This window comes from Micromonas pusilla, assembly GCF_000151265.4.
Source record: "Micromonas pusilla CCMP1545 genomic scaffold MICPUCscaffold_9, whole genome shotgun sequence".
Classification (NCBI taxonomy): Eukaryota; Viridiplantae; Chlorophyta; class Mamiellophyceae; order Mamiellales; family Mamiellaceae; genus Micromonas; species Micromonas pusilla.
The window spans coordinates 1,085,303-1,099,407 of NW_003315890.1; the positions used below are offsets into that span (position 1 = coordinate 1,085,303).

Genomic DNA, 14,105 nt, shown 5'->3' on the forward strand with positions numbered 1-14,105 from the left:
TCGGTCCAACGTTTACGTTTTCTGTTCGTCGCCGCCGCGAGGTGAGGTTCTGCTCGTCAGCGTCAGTCCGCGATGCACCACGCGCGCGTCGCCGCGCCCGCGGCGCCCGCGCGACCGTCCTTCCTCTCTCCCCGACGACGCGCGACGCCCTCGCGCCGCCGCGCCGTCGCGTCCTCCTCGTCCTCGGTCTTCTCGCGCGATGCCGACGACGACGACGACGACCCGTCGAGGCGCGTGCTCGCGATCGACGTCGGCACGTCCGCGCTGAAAGCCTCGCTGCTCTCGCCGTCCGGCCGGACGCTCGCGTCGTCGTCGACGCCGTACGCGACCGGGACGACGCGCCCGCGCGCTCACCCCGGCGCGGTCGAGCAGGACCCGGACGAGTGGGTCGACGCGTTCGCGCGAACCGCGCGCGACGTTCTCGCGGACGACGACGATTCCGGCGTCGTCGTCGCCGGCGTCGCGCTGAGCGGTCAGATGCAGAACGTCGTCTTCGCGAAGGGCGGTCGAGCGATCCGCCCCGCGCTTTTGTACTCCGACGTCCGCGCGACCGCGGAGGCGGCCGCGATCGAGGACGCGCTTGGCGGCGCGGACGCCATCTCTCGAGTCCTCCACAATCACAAGGGCGCGGCGGGGTGCCTGAGCAAGTGGATTTGGGCGGCGAAACGCGAGCGTCGCGTCGTCGAAGCCGCGGACGCGATTCTTCTGGGCGCGCACTCCTACCTCGCGCACGTCCTCACGCGCGGCGACGCGAGCGCGTGCGACGCGACGACCGCGAGCACGACCGGGATGTTGGCGCCGTTGAACGGCGACCGCGACGGTCGCGACGGTTCGCGTCCGCGGTGGGCGACGGACGTCCTCGGCGCGTTCGACGGCGTCGACCCGCGAAAGTTGCCGGCGTTGATCGCCGGCCGCACGCCCGCCGCGGTCGGCGCGATCGACGACGCCGTCGCGGACGCGCTGGAGCTCCCGAAGGCGCTGCGAGGCGCGAGGGTGTTTCACGGCGTGGGCGACCTCGCGAGCACGACGATCGGCGCGACGGGGTGGGACCTCGGGGATGGCGGCGCGCGGGAGTACTTATACTTGGGGACGTCAGGGTGGATCGCGCGGACGTGCGCGGCGCAGGACGACGACGCGAATTCTTCGTCGTCGTCCGCGGACGGCGTCTTCGAGCTCCTGCACCCGGACCCGCGCCTGCGCATCGTCGCGAGCAGCATGGTCACCGCGGGCGGCGCCGCGGAGTGGGCGCGCGCCGCGTTCTTGGGTTCGTCGCGTACGGGTAATAACAGTCTCGCCGACCTCGACGCGCTCGCGGCGTCGGCGCCGCCGGGCTCGGGCGGGGTGCTCTTCCTCCCGCACCTCGCGGGCGAGCGGAGCCCGTTCACGGACGCGAACGCGCGCGGCGGGTTCGTGAACCTCTCGATGAAGTCCGACGCCGCCGCGATGGCGCGCGCGGTTCTCGAGGGCGTGGCGTACAACTACCGAAGCTTATCGATCGCGTTGGGGTCGGAGGGGGAGGGGCGCGGGGGGGAGCGACGCGGCCGCGGGGGCGCGTTGCCCGTCGTCGGCGGCGGCGCGCGGTCGGCGCTGTGGACGCGGACGCTCGCGGACGTTCTTAATCGGCCGGTAAGACCAGTCGCGGACGCGACGGAGATCGCCGCGCGAGGCGCCGCCGCGGGAGTGTTCGTCGCGTGCGGGTCGTGGGGGAGCGACGGCGAGCCGCCGCGCGGGTACTTTCCAGTCGACGACGACGCGTCCGACTTGTCCGACGACGACGGCGTCGTGTACCCGGACGCGGAGAACGCGGAGGCGCACGCGAGGAACCACGAGGTGTTCGCGAAGCTGCACGCGGCGATCAAGACGAGCGGCGTGGACGCGCTCGCGAACTGACGGCGGCGTGTGCGTGGTCAGATGTCGATGGTGATGATTACGTGCAACTGCTGTGATAGACTATCTTATACGAAGGTAGACGAGCTATAGGATACTACCTTCGTGGAAATACGAAAGTACTTTCGAAGGTACTTCCGTACCTTCGAAGGTATTTCTAGACTACGTCGACGCCGCGAGCTGGGTGAGTTCGCGGAGACTTTCTGCGGCTTCGGTATCGACTTTCTCCGCGGCCTTCGTGTACCACTCGATTGCCTTTGGGATGTCTCGTGTCACGCCTCGGCCTTTTCGATAGCAGTCCCCGAGGTGGACTTCCGCATCAGTATCGCCTTGAGCGGCTGCTTTCGTGAACCACGTCACCGCCTCCTCGTATCGCTCCTTCTTATAGTTGACGATCCCAATACCATATTGTGCGCCGGCGTGACCCTTCGCAGCCGCCTTCTCGTACCATTCCAACGCCGTGTCGAAGTTTTGCTCCACGCCGTTGCCGAATCGGTAACAGTGTCCGAGCCAGCGTTCCGCGTCAGCGTCGTGTTGTTCGGCCGCTTTCGTGAACCACGTCACCGCATCCTCGTATCGCTCCTTCTTATAGCTGACGATCCCTATATTAACTTGTCCGTTGACGTGACCCTTCGCAGCCGCCTTCTCGTACCATTCCATCGCCGTGTCGAGGTTTAGCTCCACGCCGTTGCCTAATTGGTAACAATGTCCGAGCCTGAGTTCCGCGTCAGCAATACCTTGGTCGGCCGCTTTCGTGAACCACGTCACCGCCTCCTCGTATCGCTCCTTCTTGTGGTTGACGATCCCAATACCAACTTGTGCGCCGGCGTGACCCTTCGCGGCCGCCTTCTCGTACCATTCCAACGCCGTGTCGAGGTTTATCTCCACGCCGTTGCCGAATCGATAGCAGTCCCCGAGGACGAATTCCGCATTACTTTCACCTTGGTCGGCCGCTTTCGTGAACCACGTCACCGCCTCCTCGTATCGCTCCTTCGTATAATTAACGACCCCTATACCAAACTGTCCATCGGCGTGACCCTTCGCAGCCGCCTTCTCGAACCATGCCAACGCCGTGTCGAGGTTTTGCTCCACGCCGTTGCCGAATTGGTAACAACGTCCGAGCCAGCTTTCCGCTTCAGTGTCGTGTTGGTCGGCCGCTTTCGTGAACCACGTCACCGCATCCTCGTATCGCTCCTTCGTATAGCTGACGACCCCAATACCAACTTGTGCGCCGGTGTGACCCTTCGCAGCCGCCTTCTCGAACCATGCCAACGCCGTGTCGAGGTTTAGCTCCACGCCGTTGCCGAATTGGTAACAATATCCGAGCCTGTGTTCCGCTTCAGCATCACCTTGGTCGGCCGCTTTCGTGAACCACGTCACCGCATCCTCGTATCGCTCCTTCGTATAATTGACGTCCCCTATACCAACTTGTGCGCCGGCGTGACCCTTCGCAGCCGCCTTCTCGAACCATTCCAACGCCGTGTCGAGGTTTATCTCCACGCCGTAGCCATTTCTGTAGTTGTCCCCTATGCTGTACTCACAATGAGAGTCGCCTAGTCGTGCTCCAAGATGGTACCACTTAAGCGCCTTCTCGTCACGGTCCGCGTTGTCATAGAAATTACCGATGACGCCCTGAACTTTCCTATCGGACAAGTCAGCCCCCGCCTGTTCGAGAAGGGCGTGAAAGTGCGCATCGGGCAGATCGAGCACGCCGTTGAACCCAAGGACGTATGCAACCTCCTGGGAACATCCGCCATAGCAAAGGGTATCCCAGTCCGTTACCGGGATCCCCGAAAAGTCGAGCGATTTCGGCAGCGAAGACGCTTGCTTCGACGCCTTGTGCCATGTCGTGCTCACCTGCGCGAGGGCGAGGCGCGATCGGACGTCCCTCACGTGCGCGAACACCAGACTCGCGACTTGTTCGTTCACGTCGAACGTCGGTCTGATCGATCGCACGAGCTCCGCGAGCGTCCGTCGCGTCTCCAAGTGCTCCGCCCGGCTTTTCCTGAGCTCGTCCTCGAGCCTGTCGAATCTCTCGAGGACGAGGCGGAGGGCGTCCGCGGGGACGGGGACGGGGACGGGGGCGTCGACGGCGTCGACGACGCCCGCGCCCGGCGTCTCGGGCGCGGGCGGGTCGGCTCGATCGACCCGCGGACGCTTCTTCGACCTCGTGCGCATGTCGCCCTGCGACGGCGAGGAGTGCGCGTCGCGGGACGGATCGTTCGCATCCAATTCTATCGTCCCGAAAAAAATAATGGCGCGTCGCGTCGACGTCGTTCGTCACTCCATCGCGCGCGTCTCTCCCCGGCGGCGGCGCGATGCTGAGCGGCCGCCAGGTCGCGGGCGCGGTCGCCGCGCTCGCGCTCGCGCTCGCGCTCTTCACGCCGTCGCGCTCCTCGACGGCGACGACGCGCGGGTGTCCGTACGGGTTCGGCGCCGACGCGCGCCCCGGGGACCACCACCACCACCATCATCGTCGCGGGGTGCCGACGCCGTCTTCGGGGTCATCGCGCGGCGACGCGCGCGTGTTCGCGGGCGCGAAGTTCTGGATCGACGACGGCGTCGGCGACGGCGAGTGGGCGGACGCGATCGCGGTGACGCGCTCGGGGCGCGTGCTCGCGTCCGGGAACGTCTCGCGCGTCACCGCGCTCGCGGGCGACGCGGCGGAGATCGTGGATCTCGCCGCGGGCGACGACGACGACGACGGATCGACGACGGAACGTTTGGAACGTTTACGTTTCGTCCTCCCCGGGCTGCACGACGCGCACCTGCACCTCGTCTCCGGCGGGTTCCGCCTCCGCGAGCTCGACCTCTCCGACGTGGACTCGAAGGACGCGTTCGTGAAGCGAGTGGAGGACGCCGCGAGGGCGCTCCCGGTCGGGACGGACGACGCGTGGGTGCTCGGCGGGGGTTGGGACGAGACGCGTTGGGGCGGCGAGCCGCCCGTCGCGGATTGGTTCGGCGATCTCGGCGAGACGACGAACGTGTGGCTCCTGCGCGCGGACGCGCACGTCGGCGTCGCGTCAAACGCCGCGCTGAGAGCCGCGGGGGTGACGTCGTCGACGCGAGACCCGGACGGCGGGGTCGTCGGGAGGAGAGACGACGGGTCGGGTCGGCCCAACGGCGTCCTTCGCGACAACGCGATGACGCTCGTGCGTTCCCGGATACCCAAAACGACGGACGAGGCGCGCGTCGCCGCGTTCCAGCGCGCGTTTAAACATCTGCTCTCGCTGGGAATCACGACCGTGTGCGACTTCGGGGACGTGAACGCGCTCGCGGGGAGCTCGGTGAAGGGCGCGACGGAACGCGTGTGGGACGATTTGGCGTTGCTCGAGGCGATGGACGCGCGCGGCGAACTTCCGACGCGCGTGAACGCGTACCTCCCGCTCGCGGACTGGGAGCGCGTCCGCGACGCGCGCGACGCCGCCGCCGCCGCGCCGCGCGCGTGGTTCGAGGACGTCGCGCCGGACGACGAGCGGTACGAGAGCTACGGCGACAGCGGGCGGCTGCGCGTCGCGGGCGCGAAGGCGTTCGTCGACGGCAGCCTCGGCGCGGGCACCGCGTTGTTTCGGGCGCCGTACGCCGACGACCGCTCGAACTTCGGCGTCGCCGTGTCCGACGTCGCGGAGCTCACGCGGCGCGTCGTCGCGGCAGACGCGGCGGGGATGCAAGTCGCCGTCCACGCGATCGGCGACGGCGCCGTGGACGTCGCGTTGCGCGCGGTGGAGAAGGCGACGGAGGCGAACGGCGCGCGGCCGTCGCGGCGGTTTCGAATCGAACACGCGCAGCATCTCCCGGGGCCATCCGCGGAGACGACGCCGGCGCGGATGAGACGCGCCGGCGCGATCGCGTCCGTGCAGCCCGCGCACATGGCACTCGACGTCGCGCTCGTCCGCGCGAAGCTCGGGGAGGAGCGCGCGGCGCGGTCGTACGCGTTTCGAAGCTTCCTCGACGCGGGCGTCGCGCTCGCGGGCGGGAGCGATTGGCCCGTCGTCGCCGCGGACGCGTTCGCTGCGATGCGCGCCGCGGTCGCGCGGCCGGGGTGGGACGCGTCGCAGAAGTTGACGTGGAAGGAAGCGCTCCGGATGTACACCACCGGCGCCGCGGAGACGAGCGCGCTGAGAGGCGCGGTCGGGGCGTTGACCCGGGGCGCGTTCGCGGACTTTGTCGTCGTGGAGGGATGGAATCAATGGATGGACGGGAACGACGAAGCGGCCGAAGCGTCGGCGTCGCCGACGCGGGTGGTGTCCACGTACGTCGGCGGGCGATGCGCGCACGGGTGCGAATCGGCGGCGATAGAACACTAGTTGTAGACTATCACGGCGAGCTCTCACAGAAGCAGCAGCGGCGCTAGCTAGGGTAACGTCGTAGACTACGAAGAGTACATAAGCTTAACTCCTACAGCGTGCTCGTCGAGCTGATCCGATGCGGCCCCGCGTCGTTCCAATTCATCCCCGCGTTTTTATCCTTCGCCATGTACACGTTCGTCGGCCCGTGCTCCTCCGGCGCGTACGGGTCGTGGTACTGGTTCGCCCCGCCCTTCACCCTAAACGCGTCGTACGGATCCTCCTTCCGCGTGTTCTTGATCTCCTTCTTCAGAAGCTCCGGATCGATCGAGTCCAGCTTCTCCACCTCGGGTTTGTTTATGAACTTGTTGTCCGCGCCGTGCAGCTTCACGAGCCGATCGATCCGCGCCTTGTTCTCGTCCATCTTGCTCTGCAACCGGTCGTACACCTGCTGCGGCGTGAGCCCCTGCACCACGAGCAGCTTCGACCGCGCGCTCCACCCCGCGAGCAGCGACATCTGCGGCAGCCGCAAGTGCAACGTCTTTCCTAAAAATTCCACGATCTCGTCGTTGGCGACGGCGCACTTGGCGTTCACCGCGACGCCCACCTCGTCCGCGGTGATCTTCGTGATCGCTCGCCACTTCTTCCTGTCCTCGATCTCGAGCGCGATCTGCACCGTGCCGGGGGTCTTCGGCTGAATGCACGGCGGGACCGGGGTCTCGCCCGCCTCGCCGGCGCCGCCGCCGGCTCCGAAATTGAACGCGCTCACAGCGCCGTCCATGACGTACAGGTACTTGCCCTCGGGCTCGGACTTGTAGCACACCGGGAGCTCGCCGCATCGGTAGCGGTACTGCTTCTCGAGCTTCCCGCCGTCGCGCTTCACGAGCACCGCCTTCACCTCCGGCGTCGCTTTCAGCCGCACGACGTGCTTCGTCGTGTCGAGCACGCGCGCGCCGTCCGTCTTTCGCTTCGGGAGCTGGCCGAGGACCGCGTCCGTGATGAGGACGGGGTCGCCGCTGTACTTGCAGTAGTACACCACGATCTTCGCGTCGTCGGACTCGGGCGCGTCCTCGCTGCTGTACGTCTGCGTCGAGCGCTTCGGCATGGTGTCTTCGCGCGCGCGGCGGCGTTTTGGGCGCGCGGCGGCGGAGTGAAGCGCCCGTCCCCGCGGGGCGAATTCTTCAGATCCGCCATCGCCAACCCTACGATAATACGAGTACGACGAGTGCGAGTACGAGTGCCGACCCGCAGATCTGACGATCCGGCGACGCAGTCGCGCCGCGCGCGCGCTCGCCGCGGAGGGAGTGGCGCGATGGACCACGGCACGCGCGCGTGGGAGCCCGGGGACTTCTTCGAGTTCCCGAACGTGGACCCGCCGCTGGAGACGATCGAACCCGGGCTGCACTGCCTCCTCTTCGGCCCCGCCGCGGCGGAGACGCGCACGCTGCTGATGCAGCGCGCGCTCGCGCACGCTCGAAGGGATCTCGACGCGCGAGTGCTCTACGTGTGCGACCGCGACGCGTGCGAGAACGCGCCGCCGTTGCTCCCGCGCGTTTGCGCGGACGCCGAGCCCGCGTCGCGCGTCCACATGAAGTACGTCTCCACGGACGCGGAGCTCCGGAAGCTCGCGAGCTCGCTGCATCTGTTGCCGCCGTCCGAGCTCCCGTCGCTCCTGATCGTGGACGACTTCGGCGGGTTCTTCCCGGGCGTGCGGTGGACGTCCAACAACGCGCCGGGCGAGGGCGGCGGCGGATACGGCGGATACGGCGGCGGCGGCGGCGCGCACCAGCACATGAACCCGCACGAGCGGCGCGAGCGCGAGATGACCGCCGCGCGCACGCTCGCGTCGTTGCGCGCGTGCGCGGACGCCGTCGTTCGACCGGGCGGCGGCGCGGAGACGTCGACGTGCGCGCTGCTCGTGTCGGAGACGACGGACAAAGACGGCGAGTGCCCGAGCATGATGTACCTGTTCAGGCGATGGTTCCAGTGCGTCGTGGTCGCGACCGGGGTCGGGGTCGGAGGAGGGACGGGAGGGGGCGCGGGACCCGGGGGCGGAGGGGACGACGGGAATACGTTTACGCTGCGGCGGTGGCCGATCCGCCGCGGGAGGGCGAACGACGACGGGGGGGTGCGGTACGTCGTGGACAAAGCCGGCGCCGCGCTCGTGCCGGACGGGTACGCGTGAGCGATCGTGCGATCGATGTGATAGATAGCAGAGAGAGGTGGTGGGTTTTAGAAGCGACGACGACGACGACGACGCGAGGAGGAGACGCGGCCGGCGGCGATGCGATTAGACGACGGGACGAGCGCGAGATGACAGCACGCGGGATATGTTTCGATACCATATTACACGTATGTACCCCTGTTTTTGACCCTGATATCAGCGTTCCCTGAACGCGCGCGGCTCGAGCGAATCGATGAAACTGACCGGTGCGATCGGCTACAGGTACCAGTGCCACTTGTCAACGCGGGCCACGCCACGTCGCGCGCTCGCGTCTCGATCGTCACAGATCGCGACGCTCGCGCCGCTCGCGTCCTCTCGTCGAGGCCACGATGTCCGCCGCCGCCTCATCGGTCACCCTCGCGCGCGCCGTCGCCGCGCCGCGCGTCGCCGCGAAGCGCCACGCGCGCGTCGCCGGCGCCGTCGCGCCCGCGCGATGCGCCGCGGCGGCGTCGTCGTCGTCGTCGTCGTCGATCGACGACGCCAGCGCGGCATCCTCCTCCTCCTCGTCCTCCTCTTCGCGCGCCGTGGACCGTCGCGCGGTCCTCCTCGGCGGCGCCGCGCTCGCGGCGACCGCCGCGATCGCCCCCGACGCTCGCGCGGAGGGCGCCGAGACGAAACGGTACGTCGACGCGGAGGACAAGTACTCGTTCTCCGTCCCCGCGGACTGGGAGCAAGCGATCGGCACCACCGACGACAACCCGCAGTCCAGCCGTCGAGTCACCGCGTACTTCCCCCCCGGCGACCCGGACATCAACGTCAACGTCGTGTGCACCGCGCTCGGGGCGGACTACCCGAAGATGGGCTCGTTCGGCTCCCCGGACGAGTTCGCGTTCGGCGTCGCCGCGGGGATGACGCGGCCCAAGCCGAAGAGCGGACCGAAGCAGTTTTCGTACGTGCTCAACGCGAAGTCCAAGGGCGACAAGTACTTCATAGAGTACACCGTGGAACGGCCGAGCGAGGACTTCTACCAGCATCTCATGAGCGTCGTCGGCGTCGGGTACAACGGGCGAGTGAGCCGTCTGATCACCGCGACCGCGGTGTGCCCGGAGGATAAGTTCGCGGAGAACAAGGCGAAGCTCGAGGCGATTTTGGACACGATCGAGTTGCCGCCGCCGCTGTACTCGTGAGAGGCGCAGGCGGGGGTTTACGGACGCGGGCGGCGTTCGATTCGGGTGGTATTATATATTCATACCCGGCGGGCGGGCGCATCGTTCGCCGGGGAGCGGTATGATAAGGTTAACTTCTTCTTTTGAAATAATACGAAGGTAGGTGTTGTTACAAGCGTGAAGCGTTCGTCAACCGTACAGTATATCGTCCGCGTCGTCGTCCGTCATACGAGAGCCCCCGCGCCGACGTTGTGCCCCGCGATGGACGCGCACGTCGTGAACGCCCACGACGCGCACGACCACCACCCGACGTAGCTCGCGATCGTCCTCCACGCCACCGCGGGCGCGATGCGGTTCAGCACGCTGAACCCGGCGCCGTCGCCCTCCGCGAGCAGCAGCGCTCCGCACGACACGAACAACGCCGCCGGCGCCGCCGCCTGCGTCGCAACCTTACACGCCAACCGATTCGTGACCATCAACTTCTGTCTCACCGCGTTCCGTGACGCGAGCGCCGCGGACGCGTCTAACGCGATCCCGTCGTGCTGCACCTCGTACCACGTGATGATCGCGCCGTCGAGGAAGCCCTGCGTCAGGCTCGGCGTCGCGAGCAGCAGCGCCGCGCCCGCGACGACGAGCGACGCAGCCTTGGCCGTCGCCAACGCGCTCTCGCTCAGCCCGAGCGGGTCTCGCATCAGCGGGTCGAACCACGCGATCATCGCGACGAACGGGATCGTGATCGCGACGCGCAGGCACGTCGCGCGCGCGACGCTCGCGCCGACGAACCCTCGCCCCTCGTCCCACGACGGCGCGTCGACGCGCGTCTTAGGGTCGAGGATCCGCGCGAAGCGACGAACGTCGGGGTGGAGTTGAAAGGCGTCAGAAGCGGAGTTGAAAGGCGTCGAGGTGTGTCGGGATTGAAAGCGAGGGGTGATGGGCGGAGAGAAACGAACGCCGGGAGGGAAAGTCCTTCTTAAGAAACGGCGTTCACCACGCGGACGGGGTCGTCATATGGGACCGGCGTAATAAGGAAATCGCGCCTTGTAACACCGCGCGACGCGAACCGCCGGCGCGAAGAGCGCCGCGTTTATGAACCCGGCGAGCGCGCTGAGCGCGACGCACACCTGCATCTCCGCGAGCGTGACGATCTCCATGCCGAACGCGCGCGTCTCCGCGAGCGTCGCGCCCGCGGTGAGCCGCGCGGTCTCGGCCACTTCGAACGCGCGCGCGAACGCCGGCGACGAGAGGAGGAAGACGAGCGAAAAAGCAAAGCCGATGAAGCCGGCGGCGACGGCGACGTGCCGCTCGACCGCGGGCGTCGACGCCGGGTCGATCGCGGCTCTGACGAGCGCGCGCATCGCGCTGACCGCGCTGAACGCGGCCAGCGGCGCGAGCAGGACGTTCGTAGTAGTCGTCGTCGTCGTTCCTTCTGCGTCCGAACCCGCTCCTCCGTCGGACGCGACGACGAACGCGTGCACCTCGCGCGCGACGCAGTGGACGATCACGAGGCACGCGAAGAAGACCAGGCGGTCGACGTGCGACCAGAACGGCTTCAGGATGAGCTGGTTCTTTGTCATCGCGATCGCGGCGATGGAGTTCTCCCCGAGCTCGTCGATGTTACCCGCGGGCGGCGCGCGCGCGCCCTTCGCGCGGCGCTTCGATTCGGACGACTTCTTCTCGTGCGTCGCCTTCGCGATCCGCGCGCGCCATCGCTCCTCGTCCGTCTCGGGGAGGATGTAGCACGTCAGGCCCTCCATGAGGGAGAGCGAGACGCTCTTGCGCACGACGGCGAGGAACGTGAACGCGATCGTGAGGAGGAGGTACGGCAGCGTCGCGAGCACCGCGGCGTCGTTCTCCGGCGTGCTCGCGATGATCGCCATGATGAGCGACGACGGCGTCGAGTCGGTAAAATGTTCTTCCTTCCAGCCTCGTTCGAGCGCAGATGAGACGCCGCCGCGCGCCGCGCGCGGGTTTCGTTCGGGTTCACGCCGCCGCGGCGGCGCGGGCTCTTCGCGACGCGACGCGACGACCCCCGACCGGGAGAGAAGACGCGCGGTCACGGGGAACGCGCGCGCGCGAGTGCCGGCGCTGGCTAGCTCTACTAGGGTAACGAGAGATCGAAGAAACGCGTTCTGTTCTTTTCGGACCCGGATGCAGGGCAAAATCTTTTGGCACTTCCAGACGACAGATAACAGAGCGCGGTGCGACACGGTTATTATGGTCGACTTACTTCTATGACATGAACGCCCGGATATAAAAGGCCGGATACGAGCACCGTCGTTCTCGTAATACTACAGTCACTCACTACCATGATATACACGCACATATGTAATCATCGTCGTCACCGCCGCCGTCGTCACAGCGGCTGCGGCCGGCTCTGCACCACGTACACCTCGCCGTCCACCACCCCCCCCTCGATGTCCTGCGGCGCGCCGTACGCCGTCTCCAACGCCACGCCCACCTCCTTCAACTTCGCCCCGAGCGCCGCGCGCGCGCCCGCGTCCACGCTCAGCGCCTGCCGCGAGTAATCCACCGACTCCGTCTTCACCCCCAGATGCGCCGCCGCCGCGTGCAACACGAGCGCGGAGCCGATGGACGCGAACGACGTCGTCGTCGTCGCCCCCGTGGTCTTATCCACCTCCAACCGCCACGGCGTCCCGCGCGCGCCGGACGCGAGGGTCTCGCCGAGACCGACCGCGACTTCGGCCTCCAGCGACGTCGCGTTCGCGTCGTCCGACGATCGCGTCGACGCCGTGTGCACGACGAACGACACCTCGGAGGGGACCATCTCTTGCGTCAGCACCGCCATCCGCGCGGCGGACTGCTTAACCCCCGCGGCGGCGCGCGCGAGCACCGCGCGGCGGCTGAACAGCGACGCGTACACTTCTTTCACCGCGTTCGAGAGCTCCAGCGCGGACGACGCGTCGACGCCGAGGACGGAGTCGTACAACCCCGCCGCGGACATCCCGGCGAGGTCTTCCACGTTGGCGCTCGAACGCACCGCGACGCGCGCGTTCGGCGACGACGACGTAAACGCCGCCGCGATGGACGCGCACACCTCGGGTGGGATCTCGATCGAGCGCAGGATATCGCGCGCCGCCTCGCACGCGTCGTCGAGCGCGGCGTAGTCTCCCGCGACGGCGGCGCTCTCCGCGCTCTTGATCGCGGAGGCTAACGCTGTCTTTTTCTTCGCCGCGGCGACGCACGCTTCCATGACCCCGAACGGCAGGACGCACCCGACGGGGGCTCTGAAGACGCCCCCGGACGCCGCCGCCTTGGTCTCGAGGTCGCCGCACGTCGCCGCTTTCGACCCGGCGTTAGCGGGCGTCGCGGACGACAGCGGCACCGCGACGAGCGCGTCCGTCTCCTCGACGGCGACCATGGCTTTTTTCGCGGCGGCGGCTTTTTTGGCTCCTTTTTTCGCCGCCGGCTCGGTCCCTTCGGCGACCTCCGCCTCCGTCGCCGGGAGCAGCGTCGCGCCGTCGGACGTCACCGTCAGCGTCACCATCGTCCCCGCGAGCGCGCTCGCGGCGAGGTGCGCGGCCTTGTCTTCCGACGTCGCGAGCGGCGTCTTCTCTTGCCGCGCGCGAATCGCGAGGTGCGACAAGTGCGGCAAGTCGCGCGCCAACACGACGCCCGCGACGTGCGCGCCCGCCGCGGAGACTTCCTCGTCTCCGTCCGCGGACCACACGAGCGCGACGACCGGGCCGTCCTTCGGGTCGCCGCACGCGCCGGGCTCTAAGCGCTCGCACTCGACGAGTTTCCCGACGCCGACGCCGAGGACGACGGCGTCGAGGCCGCCTGCGGCGACGCCCGCGGCGGCGCCCGATGCGCGGAGCATCGGCGTCAGAAACCGCGAGAGTTGAAACGGCACCCCCGCGCGGACGATCGAGTCCACGAACGTGTCGCCCATGTGCGCGGGCAGCCTGAACGCCTGTCCGAGCAGCGAGGGACCGTTCCCGTACCCGTCCACGAGCGCGGTCGTGTGCGCCTCGACGAGTCGCTGCGCGCGTTGCAACGTCGCGCGCACGCGCTTCGCGTTGTCTTCCGTCGCGATCGGCGTCGTCGTCGCGGCAGCGGCGGACCACGCCTCGAGCTCGTTCGCGCACGCGTCGCACTCGCCGACGCGGAACGCGCTCATCGCCACGTGCCGCAGCCCGAGCGCGACCGCGGCGCAGGACGACGTCCAGACGACCGAATTATTGGCCGGGTCGCTCAGCGCGCCGGAGAAGTGCGCCGAGCCTTCCTCGCCGTCGACGCCCGCGCCCGACGCCGCGAGCGCTCGCGCGAGCACCACGAACGCGAGCTCCTCGAGCGCGATGTCGCACAGCCGGTACGCCTGTCGCTGCGCGACGGCGTCGTCGGGGGCGTCGTTGCGCATCCCGGTCGCGAGCTGCGTCGTGAACGCTTTGCGAACCGCCGTCGCGGCTCTGAGCGCTCTCAACGTCGCCGCGCCCTCCGCGCCGGCGACGCCGTCGTGGTGCCCGCCGCTCTCGAGGTCCCACATCGCAGCCTGGAGCTCGTCGATGTCAGCCTGGACGTCAGGCTCCATATCCGCGCGCAGCGCGTCGACGCGCTCGAGCGCGCCGGCGGCGTTGAAGAACC

General features: G+C 68.1%; 7 protein-coding genes across 7 annotated transcripts; 4 read left to right on the top strand and 3 right to left on the bottom strand.

The window, feature by feature from the left end:
• Nucleotides 1-72: 72 nt before the first annotated feature.
• MICPUCDRAFT_61009 (uncharacterized protein) lies at nt 73-1,890 on the top strand (the record flags this gene model as incomplete). The annotated part of the gene is made up of 1 exon (XM_003061035.1): nt 73-1,890. The coding sequence occupies one exon, from the start codon at nt 73-75 to the stop codon at nt 1,888-1,890; it is 1,818 nt and encodes a 605-aa protein (XP_003061081.1).
• Nucleotides 1,891-2,109: 219 nt separating this feature from the next.
• MICPUCDRAFT_10326 (uncharacterized protein) lies at nt 2,110-3,426 on the bottom strand (the record flags this gene model as incomplete). Its single annotated transcript, XM_003061306.1, has 1 exon — nt 2,110-3,426. A coding segment is annotated over one exon (1,317 nt), but the record flags the coding sequence as incomplete, so codon positions are not given.
• Nucleotides 3,427-4,205: 779 nt separating this feature from the next.
• On the top strand, nt 4,206-6,194 carry MICPUCDRAFT_19761 (uncharacterized protein; the record flags this gene model as incomplete). Its single annotated transcript, XM_003061036.1, has 2 exons — nt 4,206-5,332; nt 5,387-6,194. The coding sequence occupies 2 exons, from the start codon at nt 4,206-4,208 to the stop codon at nt 6,192-6,194; spliced, it is 1,935 nt and encodes a 644-aa protein (XP_003061082.1).
• Nucleotides 6,195-6,606: 412 nt separating this feature from the next.
• MICPUCDRAFT_28495 (uncharacterized protein) lies at nt 6,607-7,278 on the bottom strand (the record flags this gene model as incomplete). The annotated part of the gene is made up of 1 exon (XM_003061307.1): nt 6,607-7,278. A coding segment is annotated over one exon (672 nt), but the record flags the coding sequence as incomplete, so codon positions are not given.
• Nucleotides 7,279-7,485: 207 nt separating this feature from the next.
• Nucleotides 7,486-8,358, top strand: MICPUCDRAFT_41484 (uncharacterized protein; the record flags this gene model as incomplete). The annotated part of the gene is made up of 1 exon (XM_003061037.1): nt 7,486-8,358. The coding sequence occupies one exon, from the start codon at nt 7,486-7,488 to the stop codon at nt 8,356-8,358; it is 873 nt and encodes a 290-aa protein (XP_003061083.1).
• A 368-nt stretch (nt 8,359-8,726) lies between these two features.
• Nucleotides 8,727-9,524, top strand: MICPUCDRAFT_41485 (uncharacterized protein; the record flags this gene model as incomplete). Its single annotated transcript, XM_003061038.1, has 1 exon — nt 8,727-9,524. The coding sequence occupies one exon, from the start codon at nt 8,727-8,729 to the stop codon at nt 9,522-9,524; it is 798 nt and encodes a 265-aa protein (XP_003061084.1).
• A 203-nt stretch (nt 9,525-9,727) lies between these two features.
• Nucleotides 9,728-11,380, bottom strand: MICPUCDRAFT_41486 (uncharacterized protein; the record flags this gene model as incomplete). Its single annotated transcript, XM_003061308.1, has 2 exons — nt 9,728-10,324; nt 10,565-11,380. 2 exons carry the CDS (start codon nt 11,378-11,380, stop codon nt 9,728-9,730), a joined length of 1,413 nt encoding a protein of 470 aa, XP_003061354.1.
• Nucleotides 11,381-14,105: the final 2,725 nt, after the last annotated feature.